The sequence below is a fragment of the Calonectris borealis genome, chromosome Z, assembly GCF_964195595.1.
Source record: "Calonectris borealis chromosome Z, bCalBor7.hap1.2, whole genome shotgun sequence".
Classification (NCBI taxonomy): domain Eukaryota; kingdom Metazoa; phylum Chordata; class Aves; order Procellariiformes; family Procellariidae; genus Calonectris; species Calonectris borealis.
In genome coordinates, this window is record NC_134352.1 from 16,436,918 (window position 1) to 16,451,580 (window position 14,663).

Sequence of the window (14,663 nt, forward strand, 5' to 3'; positions counted from 1 at the left end):
AGCCTGGGCTAAATGTTAATAGAAACAGGCTCGGGCCAGACCTGTGGTGATCATAATTTTCCATAATAATACTGCATTATTATTAGTTGCTCAGAAATAGCTTTTTTCCACATGCAGCCTTTTGACCCCGTAGGGCTTTGGAAAGGACAAGCGAGAATGTCTTCTTTCTTCCTTATTTATATAAGAGTAGACCTGAACTGCCCTAGCCCAGCTCTGAGGAACTGTTTGCTAGTTCAGTGCCTCCACGCAGAAGAGCACAAGGCACTGATTAATATGGCCCCTGTAAGTACAGGAAAGAAACATAATGCTATTCAATCCTCAGCATGCTACAAAGAGACGAGCACTCACTAGGCCCACAATGAAATACGAGACCTCTGCATAGCGGTCTTTGTATCCCCCATAGTATCTAAACATGGGCCTGCTGAACTGCTCTTCCAAAGAGATCCTGCAATTACATGCTTCTTGGTGGTTTCCTTCCATCTTCCAAACTCCTGAAGTTTTTTGGTCTGCAGTTACCTTGCCTGCTAAAATACTCTGTGTATTTATTGTCCTCTATAGGAGATAGAATCATAGAATCATTAAGGTGGGAAAAGACCTCTAAGATCATCGAGTCCAACCATCAGTCCAACACTACCATGCCCGCTAAACCATGTCCCTAAGCGCCTCATCTACACGTCTTTTAAATACTTCCAGGGATGGTGACTCCCCCACTTCCCTGGGCAGCCTGTTCCAAGGCCTGACCACTCTTTCAGTAAAGAAATTTCTCCTAATGTCCAATCTAAACCTCCCTTGGCGCAACTTGAGCATAGTTTTGAAGCAGGCCACTTACGTTATAGCATTGCAAAGAAGAAAATTCATAGAAGGTGGAAATTAAAGAGCGTAAAGAGCACTTTTTCAGTGTCAATATTCAGAGGCTTCTTTAGAATAAAAATACTGAACTTCTGAGCAGAAATGTATTGTGAAGCCTGCTTCATAGAAGAATATTGCCTGTTTTCAAATATAACTTTTACCCTCCTTTTTTTTTAACTGTAGACTAGTAAGGATACAAATTCTCACTGATGCCATTTCATAGTTGACAGGGGAGAAAAAAGGGTCAAAAAATTTTGAGTTATGTAACTGTCAAAAAATCAACCCCTTTTAACTTTTTTCTTAGATATGCTGTATCTATTCTTAATCTTAACATAACACTAAGGAGTTTAAAAACAGATGGAAAATTAGAAATAATTATCTAAAGACTGATCTCTGGAGTAGTAAGTGTTCTAGCACTAATCTGTTAAGCTAGAAACCTAACCTTTTTAATTTGTATCACGTGATTTTTTTAAGATATTTGGGAAACAGTGTATTTCTTTGTGAACAAGATATGATTTCATCTTTGCCATAGGACAAAATCAACTATTATGATTCTTTTTCTGTATTAATAACATTTATTTTATGTTATCAGTAGTACCTGGGACTTCATTTAGATAATGTTTTGCTAATAATTATTTTTTGTCACAGCCTTATTTTATTTCTGTTATTTCTATTAGGCTTATGTATATATGGACACAACACTGGCAAGCCCTACGCTTCAGTTCTTTCAAAGTCTGCAGGCCTAAGTTAGGCAGCTGATTCAAGTGAAAAGTGTGTTAGCCCTGTCTGCTTTGAAACACAGGGGCTTCAGGCAACGCTGTATCATCGTGATAACCTTTTTTTAACTGAAGTTGCAGGGCAGTTGCGTTTCAGTTCCCTTTACTGCTTTGCTGATTGCTTCTGATTTAGATGTTGGAAACTTTACATTACTCTTAACATGTAGTGTAGTGTTTCCCAAGACACAATTTTTAGGCCTGCCACATATATAATATGCAGATAAGCACTCACATTTGAATCAGACTTTAGGTATTACCTCTTAAGATTTATTAAATCCTTTTCATTGGTTGCCTACAGTTCACAGCTGCAGTGAGATTAAAAAGATGAGATTGATCAGGATTACCATTAGCTAATAATTCTTCTTTTCTTTTGACCTTTGGGTACATCTGACCAGATGTAAATTTCAGGTGGATAGTTTTAGTTCTGACAGCTGATTATTTTCACTTGCAGATCAGACAGCTTGCAAAAAAATCAGGACCTGGAATTTGAAAGGAACAAAGAAAGGTTTGAATTCTTAAAGGTACTGAAAGAATTAATCCTATTTGCATGGAGAAAAGTGCAATGAACAAAAGTTCTTCCAGTGTTCATATGCACTGAAAATTTTTGACTCCAATTCCTTCTCTTTCAGTGGGGCTCTCAGGCTTTTAAAAACATGAGAATTATTCCGCCAGGCTCTGGGATCATCCACCAAGTGAACTTGGAGTACTTGGCAAGAGTGGTGATGGATCAGGATGGCTACTACTATCCAGACAGTGTGGTTGGCACTGACTCGCACACCACCATGATAGATGGCTTGGGAGTGCTTGGCTGGGGTACGTGCAGTAGCGTATCATAGTCTGTTGGCTGGGTAAGCTGTGTTTCAGACTCTGGTGAGTTGACCCTGGCTGGCAGGTTAGCCCCCACTCAGTTGCTCACGCACTCCTCCTGCCAGCAGGATGGGGGAAGAAAATCAGAAGGGCAAATGCAAGAAACAACTCATGGGTCGAGACAAAGACAGTTTAATAAGTGAAGGGCCGGGGTGGGGGTGGGGGAGGAAATGAAAGCAAGTGATGCAAAGACAATCAGTCGCCGTCTTCCACCAGCCTGCCAAAGCCCAGCCAGTCCCTGCGCAATGGCTACTTTGGAAAACTTCCCCCCACCCCGCCTCTCAGTTTTAATGCTGAGCATGATGTTACATGGCATGGAATATCTCTTTGTTAGCTGCCTTGGCTGTGTCCCCTCCCAGTGTCTTGCTCACCTCAGCTTACTTGCTGAGGGGTGTAGTGAGAAATAGAAAAAACCTTGACACTGTGTAAGCACAGCTCAGCAACAGCTAAAACATTGGTGTGTTATCAACACCAGTTTGGTCACAAATCTAAAACATGGCACTAAAACCCCAAATTCAAGGAACCTGATCAGGCCTCTTAAAGTTATTTAAGACTTTGTAACTAAGCTCCCTGTTCTCATAACAGCCCCAAATGATTTCTGGTGCATGTGTTGTTGTGTTTTGGTTTTTTTTATTATTTTATGTATTTTCTATTCTGCATTTAAATCACAAGGAAGCAGGCAAGGAAAATGTTGAATAAGACTTCTGGAGGTATCATAGTCATTTGGGAAGGCAAGGGAGTTGAAGCATCACTGAACATCCATTTGTTCCGTAGTCACTTAGCTACTTTCAAAGTGTTGCTTTATCAAAAAGTACTTAGACTAGATTGAAGATGCTGAAAGTTGAATCTGAGTTAAATATGGCCAGAGAGGCCGTTGTGAAAAACAGCACTATGAAGTACATTCTAATACCAGTAGTCTGCAGAATACTTGTTACAGAAATAAATACAAATAATTCCTTTTTTGCTTGTAGTGGCAAACCGCAGTGTTTGAATTATTGACTAAATAAGTAGGTATAAAACGAAAGTATTTGCAATCATCCCATACATGGTAGCAAAAACCTCAGTTGAGCTTTTTATCTTCCTGTGATATGCTGCTAGGAGCCCTATTGAAATAGATATTGTACAAATACAGCAGACATTGTGTTTTTAAACAGCATTTGCTAGTTGTTCACAAAGATGCTTGTCAAATTCTGAGTACCACATGTGATAGAAGTAGGACATTGTGGTTTTTCTATCCCACCTATACTACTGTAGCAGTATTGGTCGATTAAGACTTTCTATCAAGGGTGAAAGAATTCCTGCTGGCTTGGAATACAAATGTAAACAAGTCCACTTTATTTAAAACCATGACATCTTTGGGATAAGAGATGTCTCTCTTATTCTATATTTGGTTACACTTTACACATGGAAGCCATCATTTAGATGATGTTGCAACACCGATAGCTGCTTGGAAGAGCGTGTCTGTAAGCTTAGCCTCATTTTTCTCCGGAATTTGAAAAGTATGGCTGGACATAGTCCATACCATACATGCTCAAAGCGCACACTTGGATCCAGCATTTCTTGCTAGTGGCTGGTAATGCTGAACTTGCTTCATGGCTGTCTGTGGTAGCCTGTCAGTCATGTCGACTAACTTGACTGTTTAAAAATGATTCAACACCTGGTGAAAGGAGTCACATGATTTGATCTGTCACAGAATTATCTTTTTAACTAACATAGGTATATCATTTTGCATAAAATAAATTGGAAATTATTTTTCAGAACCATTGTTAGATTAAGTGGGGAAAAAGGGTAGGAGTAGTGGTTTGACATACATAAGCAACTATTGCAGGCAGTTTATTCTAGCTCAGTATTAATTAAGCTAAATAAAAGGTAGAAGGATGTTTGAAAGTGGAAGATAAACATGAGAGGGACTTTCTACAGGCAAAAACTGCTGCCTAATGCCAAATTGCTAGTAAACATCATGGGTTTTTTAGATTGCATATGACTATGACATCTTGATACTTCACCTTAATAAATTAGCAAAATGAAGCAGTCACTTGAATTGCATTCCTCTAATACTGAAGGTGTGCTTACACAAAGGTTCCCTCCCATCTGTACAGGCCCAAGCCCTGTTGAAACATAATAGACGTAAGGAAGATATTTCTGTCTCAACAAGTAGCTTTTCTGTTAGTATTCTTTAGAACAGTCTATACTCTTGACTCTAATAATCTTTCCTTCCTTCAAAATAACTTTGTTTGGTGACCAATAGTCATGGTCTACATGTATTTCACTCACAGCATACCATGTTCAATGCCATGTCAGTCGTTCTTTGTTTATGCATTGCATATTTAAGTCATTAAATAAAGCTTTCACATCTGTTATTGTAAAAGCCAAGCGTCCTCAGAGTAAGTTACTTAGATTTACCTAATACCCTATCTAATGGCTGAGGAAGAAGGATGAAAATATGAAACGGAAAGAAATTAAAAAGCCCAACCTTGCAGAAACTCAAGCAAGATGAGGAGTGCCTCTTAGCAGAAGGCTAAGTCCTTTGGCTGTCTGCCTTCTCTCCCCTTTCACACCTTAAATTGAGTAATCATCAGTCAATTGTACTTCATGGGTATATATTTGAGATGTTACTATCTCTTTGCACAGTTGGATTGTATGCTCCTACATACAGGTGTCGGTGGCATTGAAGCAGAAGCAGTGATGCTGGGCCAGCCAATCAGCATGGTGCTTCCTGAGGTGGTTGGCTATAAGCTGCTAGGAAACCCTCAGCCACTGGTAACATCCACTGACATTGTGCTCACCATTACCAAGGTAATGAACATGTCTGCTGTTTTGCCGTTACTGCTGGAAGCTCTGCATGTTCTGTAGGACAGAGCCGCTGTACTGCATGCTTAGGAACCCTGTGTGTGCCTCCATGTAGTCATTTTTGACTTTTTTTAAGCTTTGTCGTTCTGTGTGGGTTGGAATCAGCTGCCCAAGGACAATTGTAAATTTGCTAGGCAAATCTGTTTCCCAGAAGCCAGATAAAATAGAAAGAGAGCTGATATCTCATGGCCTGTTCAAATCCTCATGTGCAGACCTGTTTTGGAACAACGGTGCTTGTAAAAAGGTCTTGTTTCTCTACCACCTCAAAAGAAACACGATGACTTTCTTTTATGAAGTTCCCACTTAAAATAAGGCAATGTAAAACCTGAAAACAGACAGTAAGTGCTGCGGTCTGATTTCTTTGATCTGGTTTGGCTCTCATGTCATATGTTCAAAATATGTTTATTCACTCTATGGATTGTGACTGAATTAAAAGTATTACTGGGTCAGCATTAATGTTGTTGGAGGTCAGAAATGTGGTACACATGTTCATCATGGGATGCTGTCTCTAGAGAACCTCTAAATGGGGAAAGCCAATGAGTTTTTATGAGTTCATCCAGATGTTGTGTGTTCAGTCATTTACAGTTTGATTCATGTACTTGTGCGGTTGGTTCTTCCTGTTTCCCCATCTTCCTGGGTTTGCTTGCTAAAGACCCCACACTGTTCTCCTCTCCTTAGAATGTCGTGTTGAGAAAAATACAGTTGTTCTAAGATAGATTCTATTTTAAATGAGAGGAAGAGCAAGTTTAGAAGCAATACATCCCTGAGTTGTACCTTATTATTGAAACTTTACATCTCTGTGTTCTCATCTTCGTGATTTAGTTTACCAAAGCTTCCTGGTTTCAAATGGCTATAGAAACCTTCAAAAAAGGTTTCTCTGCAGTCAAAAGCTGGATTTCTTAACATACATGCTAGGGTCATTTGACACCTAGCAATGACACAGGCACTGTATTTTTATAACAGCATCTTCGCCAAGTTGGAGTCGTGGGTAAATTCGTGGAGTTTTTTGGTCCTGGTGTAGCCCAGCTGTCAATTGCTGATCGAGCCACCATTGCCAATATGTGTCCAGAGTACGGAGCAACAGCTGCCTATTTCCCAGTGGATGATATTAGCATTGGGTACCTGATACAAACTGGTGAGTGTAAGAAGAGACCACGAGTTAAAAGTGTAATTGAAAGCAAGGACTCCAGGTCTGTATGGTGTAGTCAGCAATGGGGTTGAATCAGATGGAGCCTCTGAGCTTGAGTGCTTTTTTTATCCGTACTTGCTTATTTAGGCAACAGGATCCTTGCTTTTAGGGTCCATGTTTAGGAAGAGCCAAGTTTTAGACTCTTTTGCAGCTAACTGCCTGCTTAGCCCTGCCTGAACTTAGCTTGTCCAGATGACAGAAGCAGGAACTTAAGTTTTTGTTTGGCAAAAGCCACTAAGTCTGCTCAATCGCGTTGTTTCTAGTGAGTCACTAATATTTGCGCTGAAAGGGTCTTGTAGTGCAGCATACAGTGTGAACAGTGAAATAGCCTGTTACGCATTTTTTTCTTTTTCTGTCACGTAGTAGACAATTTCATTTGCATTTTGTTTTCCCTATATCTGGCTTTCACCTTAGGCCGTGATAAAGAGAAAGTTATGCGTACAAAAAAGTATCTTGAGGCTGTGGGAATGCTAAGGGATTTCAAGAACTCCTCTCAGGATCCGGACTTCACACAGGTTAGAAACTACTCTGTCTTCTGGCTCCTTGTTTTATGACCTGCCCTATTTTGATGTGACAATTGTCTGTTTTTCACAGAAACTAAGAAATAGTCAAGGGACTCCTTATCCTTTGGCTTGGTCCACACAGCTTTCTTAACTTAGGGCCCAGTGGAATAAGTGTCCTGGTTTAACCTGGCAGGCAGCCAAATACCACGCAGCCGCTCACTCACTCCCCCTGCCCCCCCAGTGGGATGGGGAGGGGATTGGAAGGGTAAGAGTGAGAAAAACTCGTGGGTTGAGATAAAGACAGTTTAATAGAACAGAAAAGGGTAAATAATAATAATAATAATAATGATAAAATATAAAAAATGAGTGATGCACAATGCAATTGCTCACCACCCGCGCTGACCGATAACCAAGTAGCGATCGGTACTTCCTGGATCACGCCTACCATTCATATACTGAGCATGACGTCCCATGGTATGGAATACCCCATTAGCCAGCTGGGCTGGCTGTCCTGATTATGTTCCCTCCCATCTTGTGTACCTGGTTCAGTAGTAGGCATGGGAGCTGTCCTTGGACTAGGAGGGAAAACATCAGTGTGTTATCAACATTCTCCTCATACTAAATCCAAAACACAGCACTAGGAAGAAATTTAACCTATCCCAGCCGAAACCAGGACAGTATGTCACCTGGCTTTCCAGGTGTGAAAACTTGGGCATAGGTATAGATTGACTCTTAGCTGAGCTCTAGCTGGTGCAGATTCTGCAATTTGGTCCATGTAGTTCTAAGAAGTCCACTCCAGATTCAAACACAGCTATGAAGGTAGTGTGGATGTTGTCCGTGTAAACCTTGTCCCAGTTTTACCCTTCTTCTGTTCAGCAACTTGTTTTACTGTATGAATCAGGACACCTTAGAAGCTCTGTGTGGTAACCACACACAAGCTGTTTTCTATGCAAGAAAATCAAGATCTTACTCTTTGTCCAGGGAACTCAAGAATATTCTTGGTTTTCTCTACAGTAAGAATTTATCTTGTAATTTATGTTCAGATTTGCATGATTATTCAAAAACCTTAGTAAATATGGAAAGATGCAGCACTCTATAAAAACAAAGTTGAAACATGGGTGAGGAATAGGAAAATATTATGATCTCTGTTTTGTAATAGACTGAACGTTTTCCCCAAGGCCAAGATGAATAGTCTGCTTTGGTTTATGCCAGTACCAGGATTTCATCACATCATTGTTTTCTGAAGAGGACCCTGCTGCTAGCATGTGAAGGGACATAATTCTCAAAACCATCTATATTGTTTAGATGCTTTAGTCGTACATTGGGTTTTCAATAAGTGGGGTACTTTTGAGAGCCATACCTGGGAGCTGGCAGGGTCTAAAATTAGAACTCTTCCTTTTTTTCTGATCTTTCCCTTCTCATATGTCTTTGATAATTTTTGCAAACAACCTTAAAGATGTGCAGACTTAGCCTTGGTTGAACAGCAGAGGTAAGTACACCTGTGGCTTAGCTGGCTTCAACTTGTCATGCAGTACTGAGCCTCTTTCTGTTCCTCTTACTGAATAGGTTGTTGAGTTGGATCTCCATACTGTTGTTCCTTGCTGCAGTGGACCGAAAAGACCTCAAGACAAAGTTGCTGTGTCAGATATGAAGGAGGACTTTGAGACTTGTCTGGGAGCCAAGGTAGGGACTAGGAACGTTTGGGCATACAAACTTATGCATGATTCTAAAAGTTGTCTGGTGTTCAGGAACTACATTCTGGGGTTAACTTGTGTGTTATTGGTTTGCCTATTGAAAAGTGAATGAGAATGTTTGAATGCAGTTTAGAAGAGGACATCAAGAGTGGGTAGTTTAAAATTGGGGTGGTGCTTCTCTCACATGAAGGTGTTCATGTCCTATTGAAGTAGTTCTTCCTAATTTTTAGATCAGTCTTAGGCCTAACATGGTTTTGACATGCACTAGGGATTTCTGAACTAGCCACGATGGGTGTTGTTAGAGTGGACCGAGTAGCTACTGCACTGAGCTCTGCGCTAACTACCCAGCTCTTCAGCTTTCCAAGGAGGTTGTGCCCTGAGCTCCACAATCTGGTTTTGCATTCAGTACTGAATCTATTCAGCAGGTCAGAACTGCATGCGTCTCCGTGATACTTTGATGTTGGTGCTAAAGACAGAAGAAAAGTCTTCTCTCTACATCATCCAGTCAAAAATGATCATTGAAAGAAGAGCAAGATTTTAATTTGAATTAATATGCTCAGACACTTAAGATGGCAAATCAGTTTGAATCCTTACCTTATATGGTAACCGTTCTTGTTAAAGGCAGTACAGAACTCTAGTGATGTAAATCAAGAAACTTAAAATACAGCAATTCCCAGTAATTTTTGTTTTATTACATGTTCCAAACTCCATTAAATGACCTTACATTTTCAGATCTCTAAGCATAATTTTTCATGGTGTGAACTGTGCCTTCTTGCTCTTTGTTTTTTTCAGCTATCAGACTTCTGCCTCTCAAGTCAGCCCTTAATATAAGTTTGAGTTGTTTGATATTCATAGCTTAAAAATCTTATGTGTTACGGCTAAAATCTCAGGACTAGATTATGTAATGACCATATGTGGTCAGGAACCTGGAACATATGGGAGCTAGGAGCATCTGAGCAATCTGAAGAAGGATATATTCGTGCAGGAAGAAAACACAAATACATTTTGCTGGAAAGGCTGCCTCTTTTATCAGTAAACAGAGAGTAGGATAGACCCCAGGAAAATAATTTTTGTCCGCCACTTTGACTGACTAGAGATGCCAGCCTTCACCACCAGACATAAAGTGCAAGCATGGAAGTGACTGACAGATGCTTCTCATTCGTGAAATTCCCAGCCCATACTAATTTCAGTCAAAATATTTATATTAACCACATCATTTTGATTCTTTCTTTCTCCTCTTACAGCAAGGATTCAAGGGATTCCAAATTACCCCAGACCGACACAACAGCATAGTCAAATTTAATTTTGAGGGCTGTGATTTCGAGCTTTCTCATGGTTCAGTAGTGATTGCTGCCATTACAAGCTGTACAAACACCAGTAACCCTTCAGTTATGTTGGGAGCAGGTAAGTTTATTTGCTTAATATGCAGTAGTTTCTCTATGGCTCTGGCTGTGTGAAATAAAGACAGATACAACACTGATGTAATTCTACATGCACAGTGCTGGTTCTGTCATTTGGAGGGCTAAAACTGAGCTTAATCCCTAAGGGTAGCAGAAGGAATTCTGGAAATGGTAGCTAGAAATGGGGGTTGAAGAAAATGTATTTTTCCTGCACTGTCTTCTCTACAGGGCAAGCTGGAAGTGAATTAACCAGCACCTCTAACACTTGTTTAAATGCACAGAAGCTGTTATATAGAGCTGAGAAGAGGCTATCGAAAGTCAGAGCCACAAGAAGAGGGACAGTGAAGAACGGTCTATGGGTTTAAGTCTGAAGGTGCTCTGATTGACAGCAGAGTACAAAACATACTTAGCTAGAGGTGTATCAAGTTGTTACAGCAAGAATCTGAGGGCATGAGGGGGATAAAATTGTGTTCTTGGGGATTGCCATCTTTCAGAGCCTTGTCATTTACATCTTAACTGCATCCAAGAAGTGGTCGGAGGTGGGATTTGTACCCCCTACTTTCTTGCTTATCACCTGTTGTGGTTTAACCTGGCAGGCAGCCAAATACCACGCAGCCGCTCACTCACTCCCCCCACCCCCAGTGGGACGGGGAGAGAATCGGAAGGGTAAGAGTGAGAAAAACTCGTGGGTTGAGATAAAGACAGTTTAATAGAACAGGGAAAAAAAGGGAAAATAATAATGATAATGATAAAATATACAAAATGAGTGATGCACAATGCAATTGCTCACCACCTGCGCTGACCGATAACCAAGTAGCGATCGGTACTTCCTGGATCACGCCTACCCTTCATATACTGAGCATGACGTCACATGGTATGGAATACCCCATTGGCCAGCTGGGCTGGCTGTCCTGATTATGTTCCCTCCCATCTTGTGTACCCAGCTCAGTCAGTAGGCACGGGAGCTGTCCTTGGACTAGGAGGGCACTTAGCAACAACTGAAAACATCAGTGTGTTATCAACATTCTCCTCGTACTAAATCCAAAACACAGCACTAGGAAGAAATTTAACCCTATCCCAGCCAAAACCAGGGCAGTATCCACCCCTTATTCCATACCATTTACGTCGTGCTTAGGTCTCACATCTTTTTTTAATACATTTCAATTAACCACCACTATTTTTCTTTATATATACACACATATATATATATGCCCGCACAGATATCATTCCCTCGGTCTATGGACTATCCCTCTAAAATGTCCACTGAGTTCATTTAGTCCATGACTTTGGGCTCCATCTGTCATAACAGTCTTTCAGGGCCGAAGAGATGGTGTGTGGTGTTGGGCTGTTGCATCCTGAAGCCAGTTCTCATTTCGGTACTGCTGCGCTCGTCCAGTTCTATCATCGTTGCACTTCGCTCGGTTTCATTGGAGTTAGTTCATTCTTCACTAATCTGGGTGATTTTCACTGCTATACCACTGCTATATCATAGAAATAATGATATACAATATCATGTAACAGTTGACATCAAAATTCAGTTCATTGGCTATTTTCACCCAAAATCAAATCCCCTTGAGGTGCACACCGGACCTCCCCATCCTTTCGCATCACCCTACAAAGTGCACCCAGGTCCTTGAGCAAAAGCAATCCCACGAATGGGTTTTCCGTTGCCAGAGGCAGGAGTAACCCAGACCGTCTTCCCCAGCATATTTCTTATGTGCACGACAGGGACTTTATCTCCACCTACAGTACGTAAGAGTCTTGATTGGGCAGGGCCAGCTCGATTGGCAGATCCCCTGGTATTGACTAACCAGGTGGCCTTTGCTAAATGTGTGTCCCAATGCTTGAATGTTCCACCACCCATTGCTCTCAGCGTGGTCTTTAGCAGTCCATTGTATCGTTCGATTTTCCCAGAGGCTGGTGCATGGTAGGGGATGTGATAGACCCACTCAATGCCATGCTCTTTGGCCCAGGTGTCTATGAGGGTGTTTCGGAAATGAGTCCCGTTGTCTGACTCAATTCTTTCTGGGGTGCCATGTCGCCACAGGACTTGCTTTTCAAGGCCCAGGATGGTGTTCCGGGCAGTGGCATGGGGCACAGGGTATGTTTCCAGCCATCCTGTGGTTGCTTCCACCATGGTGAGCACATAGCGCTTACCGTGTCAGGTTTGTGGGAGCGTGATATAATCAATCTGCCAGGCCTCCCCATATTTATATTTCAGCCATCGTTCTCCATACCAAAGAGGCTTTACTCGCTTGGCTTGTTTGATTGCAGCGCACGTTTCACATTCGTGGATAACCTGTGCAATAGCGTCCATGGTTAAGTCCACCCCTCAATCACGAGCCCATCTATATGTTGCATCTCTTCCTTGATGGCCTGACGCGTCATGGGCCCACCGAGCTATAAATAATTCACCGTTATGTTGCCAGTCCAAATCCACCTGGGCCACTTCAATCTTAGCAGCCTGGTCCACCTGCTGGTTGTTTTGGTGTTCCTCAGTGGCCCGACTCTTGGGCACGTGAGCATCTACATGACGTACTTTTACAGGCAGGTTCTCTACCCGGGCAGCAATATCTTGCCACAACGCGGCAGCCCAGATGGGTTTACCTCTGCGCTGCCAGTTGTTCTGCTTCCACTGCTGCAACCACCCCACAGGGCATTTGCCACCATCCATGAGTCAGTATAGAGATAAAGTACTGGCCATTTTTCTCGTTCAGCAATGTCCAAGGCCAGCTGGATGGCTTTCACCTCTGCAAACTGGCTCGATTCACCTTCTCCTTCAGCAGTTTCTGCAGCTTGGCGTATAGGACTCCATACCGCAGCTTTCCACCTCCGATGCTTTCCCACAAGGTGACAGGACCCATCTGTGAACAGGGCATATTGCTTCTCGTTTTCTGGTAGTTTATTATACAGTGGGGCTTCTTCAGCACGTGTCACCTCCTACTCTGGGGATATGCCAAAATCTTTGCCTTCTGGCCAGTTCGTGATCACCTCCAAGATTCCTGGGCGACTGGGGTTTCCTATTCGGGCCCGTTGTGTGATCAGTGTGACCCACTTACTCCACGTAGCATCGGTTGCATGATGTGTAGAGGGGACGCTCCCTTTGAACATCCAGCCCAGCACCGGCAGTCGGGGGCCAGGAGGAGCTGTGCTTCAGTACCAACCACTTCCGAAGCAGCTCGAATCCCTTCATATGCTGCCAATATCTCCTTCTCAGTTGGAGTGTAGCGGGCCTCGGATCCTCTGTATCCCCGACTCCAGAACCCTAAGGGTCGACCTCGAGTCTCCCCTGGTGCTTTCTGCCAGAGGCTCCAGGTAGGGCCATTCTCCCCGGCTGCGGTGTAGAGCACATTCTTCACATCTTGTCCTGCCCAGACTGGCCCAAGGGCTACTGCCTGAACTATCTCCTGTTTAATTTGTTCAAAGGTTGTCGTTGCTCAGGGCCCCGTTTGAAGTCGTTCTTCTTCCTGGTCACGTGATAGAGAGGGCTTACGATCTGACTGTAATTTGGAATATGCATTCTCCAAAAACCCACAACGCCTAAGAAAGCTTGTGTTTCCTTTTTGCCAGTCGGTGGAGACATGACTGTTATTTTATTGATCACATCCATTGGGATCTGACGACGTCCATCTTGCCATTTTATTCCTAAAAACTGGATCTCCTGTGCAGGTCCCTTGACCTTACTTTGTTTTATGGCAAAACCAGATTTCAGAAGGATTTGGACTATTCTCTCCCCTTTCTCAAAAACTTCTTCTGCTGTGTTGCCCCACACGATGATGTCATCAATGTACTGCAGGTGTTCTGGAGCCTCACCCTGTTCCAGTGCGGTGTGGATCAGTCCGTGGCAAATGGTAGGATTGTGTTTCCACCCCTGGGGCAGTTGGTTCCAGGTGTACTGGACGCCCCTCCAAGTGAAAGCAAACTGTGGCCTGCACTCTGCCGCCAAAGGGATGGAGAAGAACGCATTAGCGGTATCAATGGTGGCGTACCACTTGGCTGCCTTTGACTCCAGTTCGTATTGAAGTTCTAGCATGTCCGGCATGGCAGCACTCAGTGGCGGCGTGACTTCGTTCGGGCCACGGTAGTCTACTGTTAGTCTCCACTCTCCATTAGACTTTCGCACTGGCCATATGGGACTGTTAAAGGGTGAGCGAGTCTTGCTGATCACTCCTTGGCTCTCCAGTCGACGAATCAGCTCATGGATAGGGATCAGGGAATCTCGGTTGGTGCGGTATTGCCGCCGGTGCACTGTTGTGGTAGCGATTGGTACTTGTTGTTCTTCAACCCCCAGCAACCCCACAACAGAAGGGTCCTCCGAGAGACCAGGCAAGGTGGACAGCTGTTTAATTTCCTCCGTCTCCAGGGCAGCTATACCAAAAGCCCACCGGTACCCTTTTGAGTCCTTGAAATACCCTCTCCTGAGGTAGTCTATGCCAAGGATGCACGGAGCCTCTGGGCCAGTCACAATGGGGTGCTTCTGCCACTCATTCCCGGTTAGGCTCACTTAGGCCTCCAATACAGTTAACTCTTGGGAT

General features: G+C 42.9%; 1 protein-coding gene across 4 annotated transcripts in view; it reads left to right on the forward strand.

Moving 5' to 3' along the window:
- Positions 1-14,663, forward strand: part of ACO1 (aconitase 1) — a 45,009-nt gene that overhangs the window by 16,304 nt on the left and 14,042 nt on the right. For all 4 annotated transcript variants that reach the window (XM_075136937.1, XM_075136940.1, XM_075136938.1 and 1 more), the window contains exons 5-11: positions 2,077-2,146; positions 2,255-2,438; positions 5,149-5,288; positions 6,306-6,477; positions 6,946-7,046; positions 8,601-8,717; positions 9,973-10,132. In XM_075136937.1, coding sequence (XP_074993038.1) covers positions 2,077-2,146; positions 2,255-2,438; positions 5,149-5,288; positions 6,306-6,477; positions 6,946-7,046; positions 8,601-8,717; positions 9,973-10,132 — 944 coding nt within the window. The remainder of the gene's footprint in view (positions 1-2,076; positions 2,147-2,254; positions 2,439-5,148; positions 5,289-6,305; positions 6,478-6,945; positions 7,047-8,600; positions 8,718-9,972; positions 10,133-14,663) is intronic.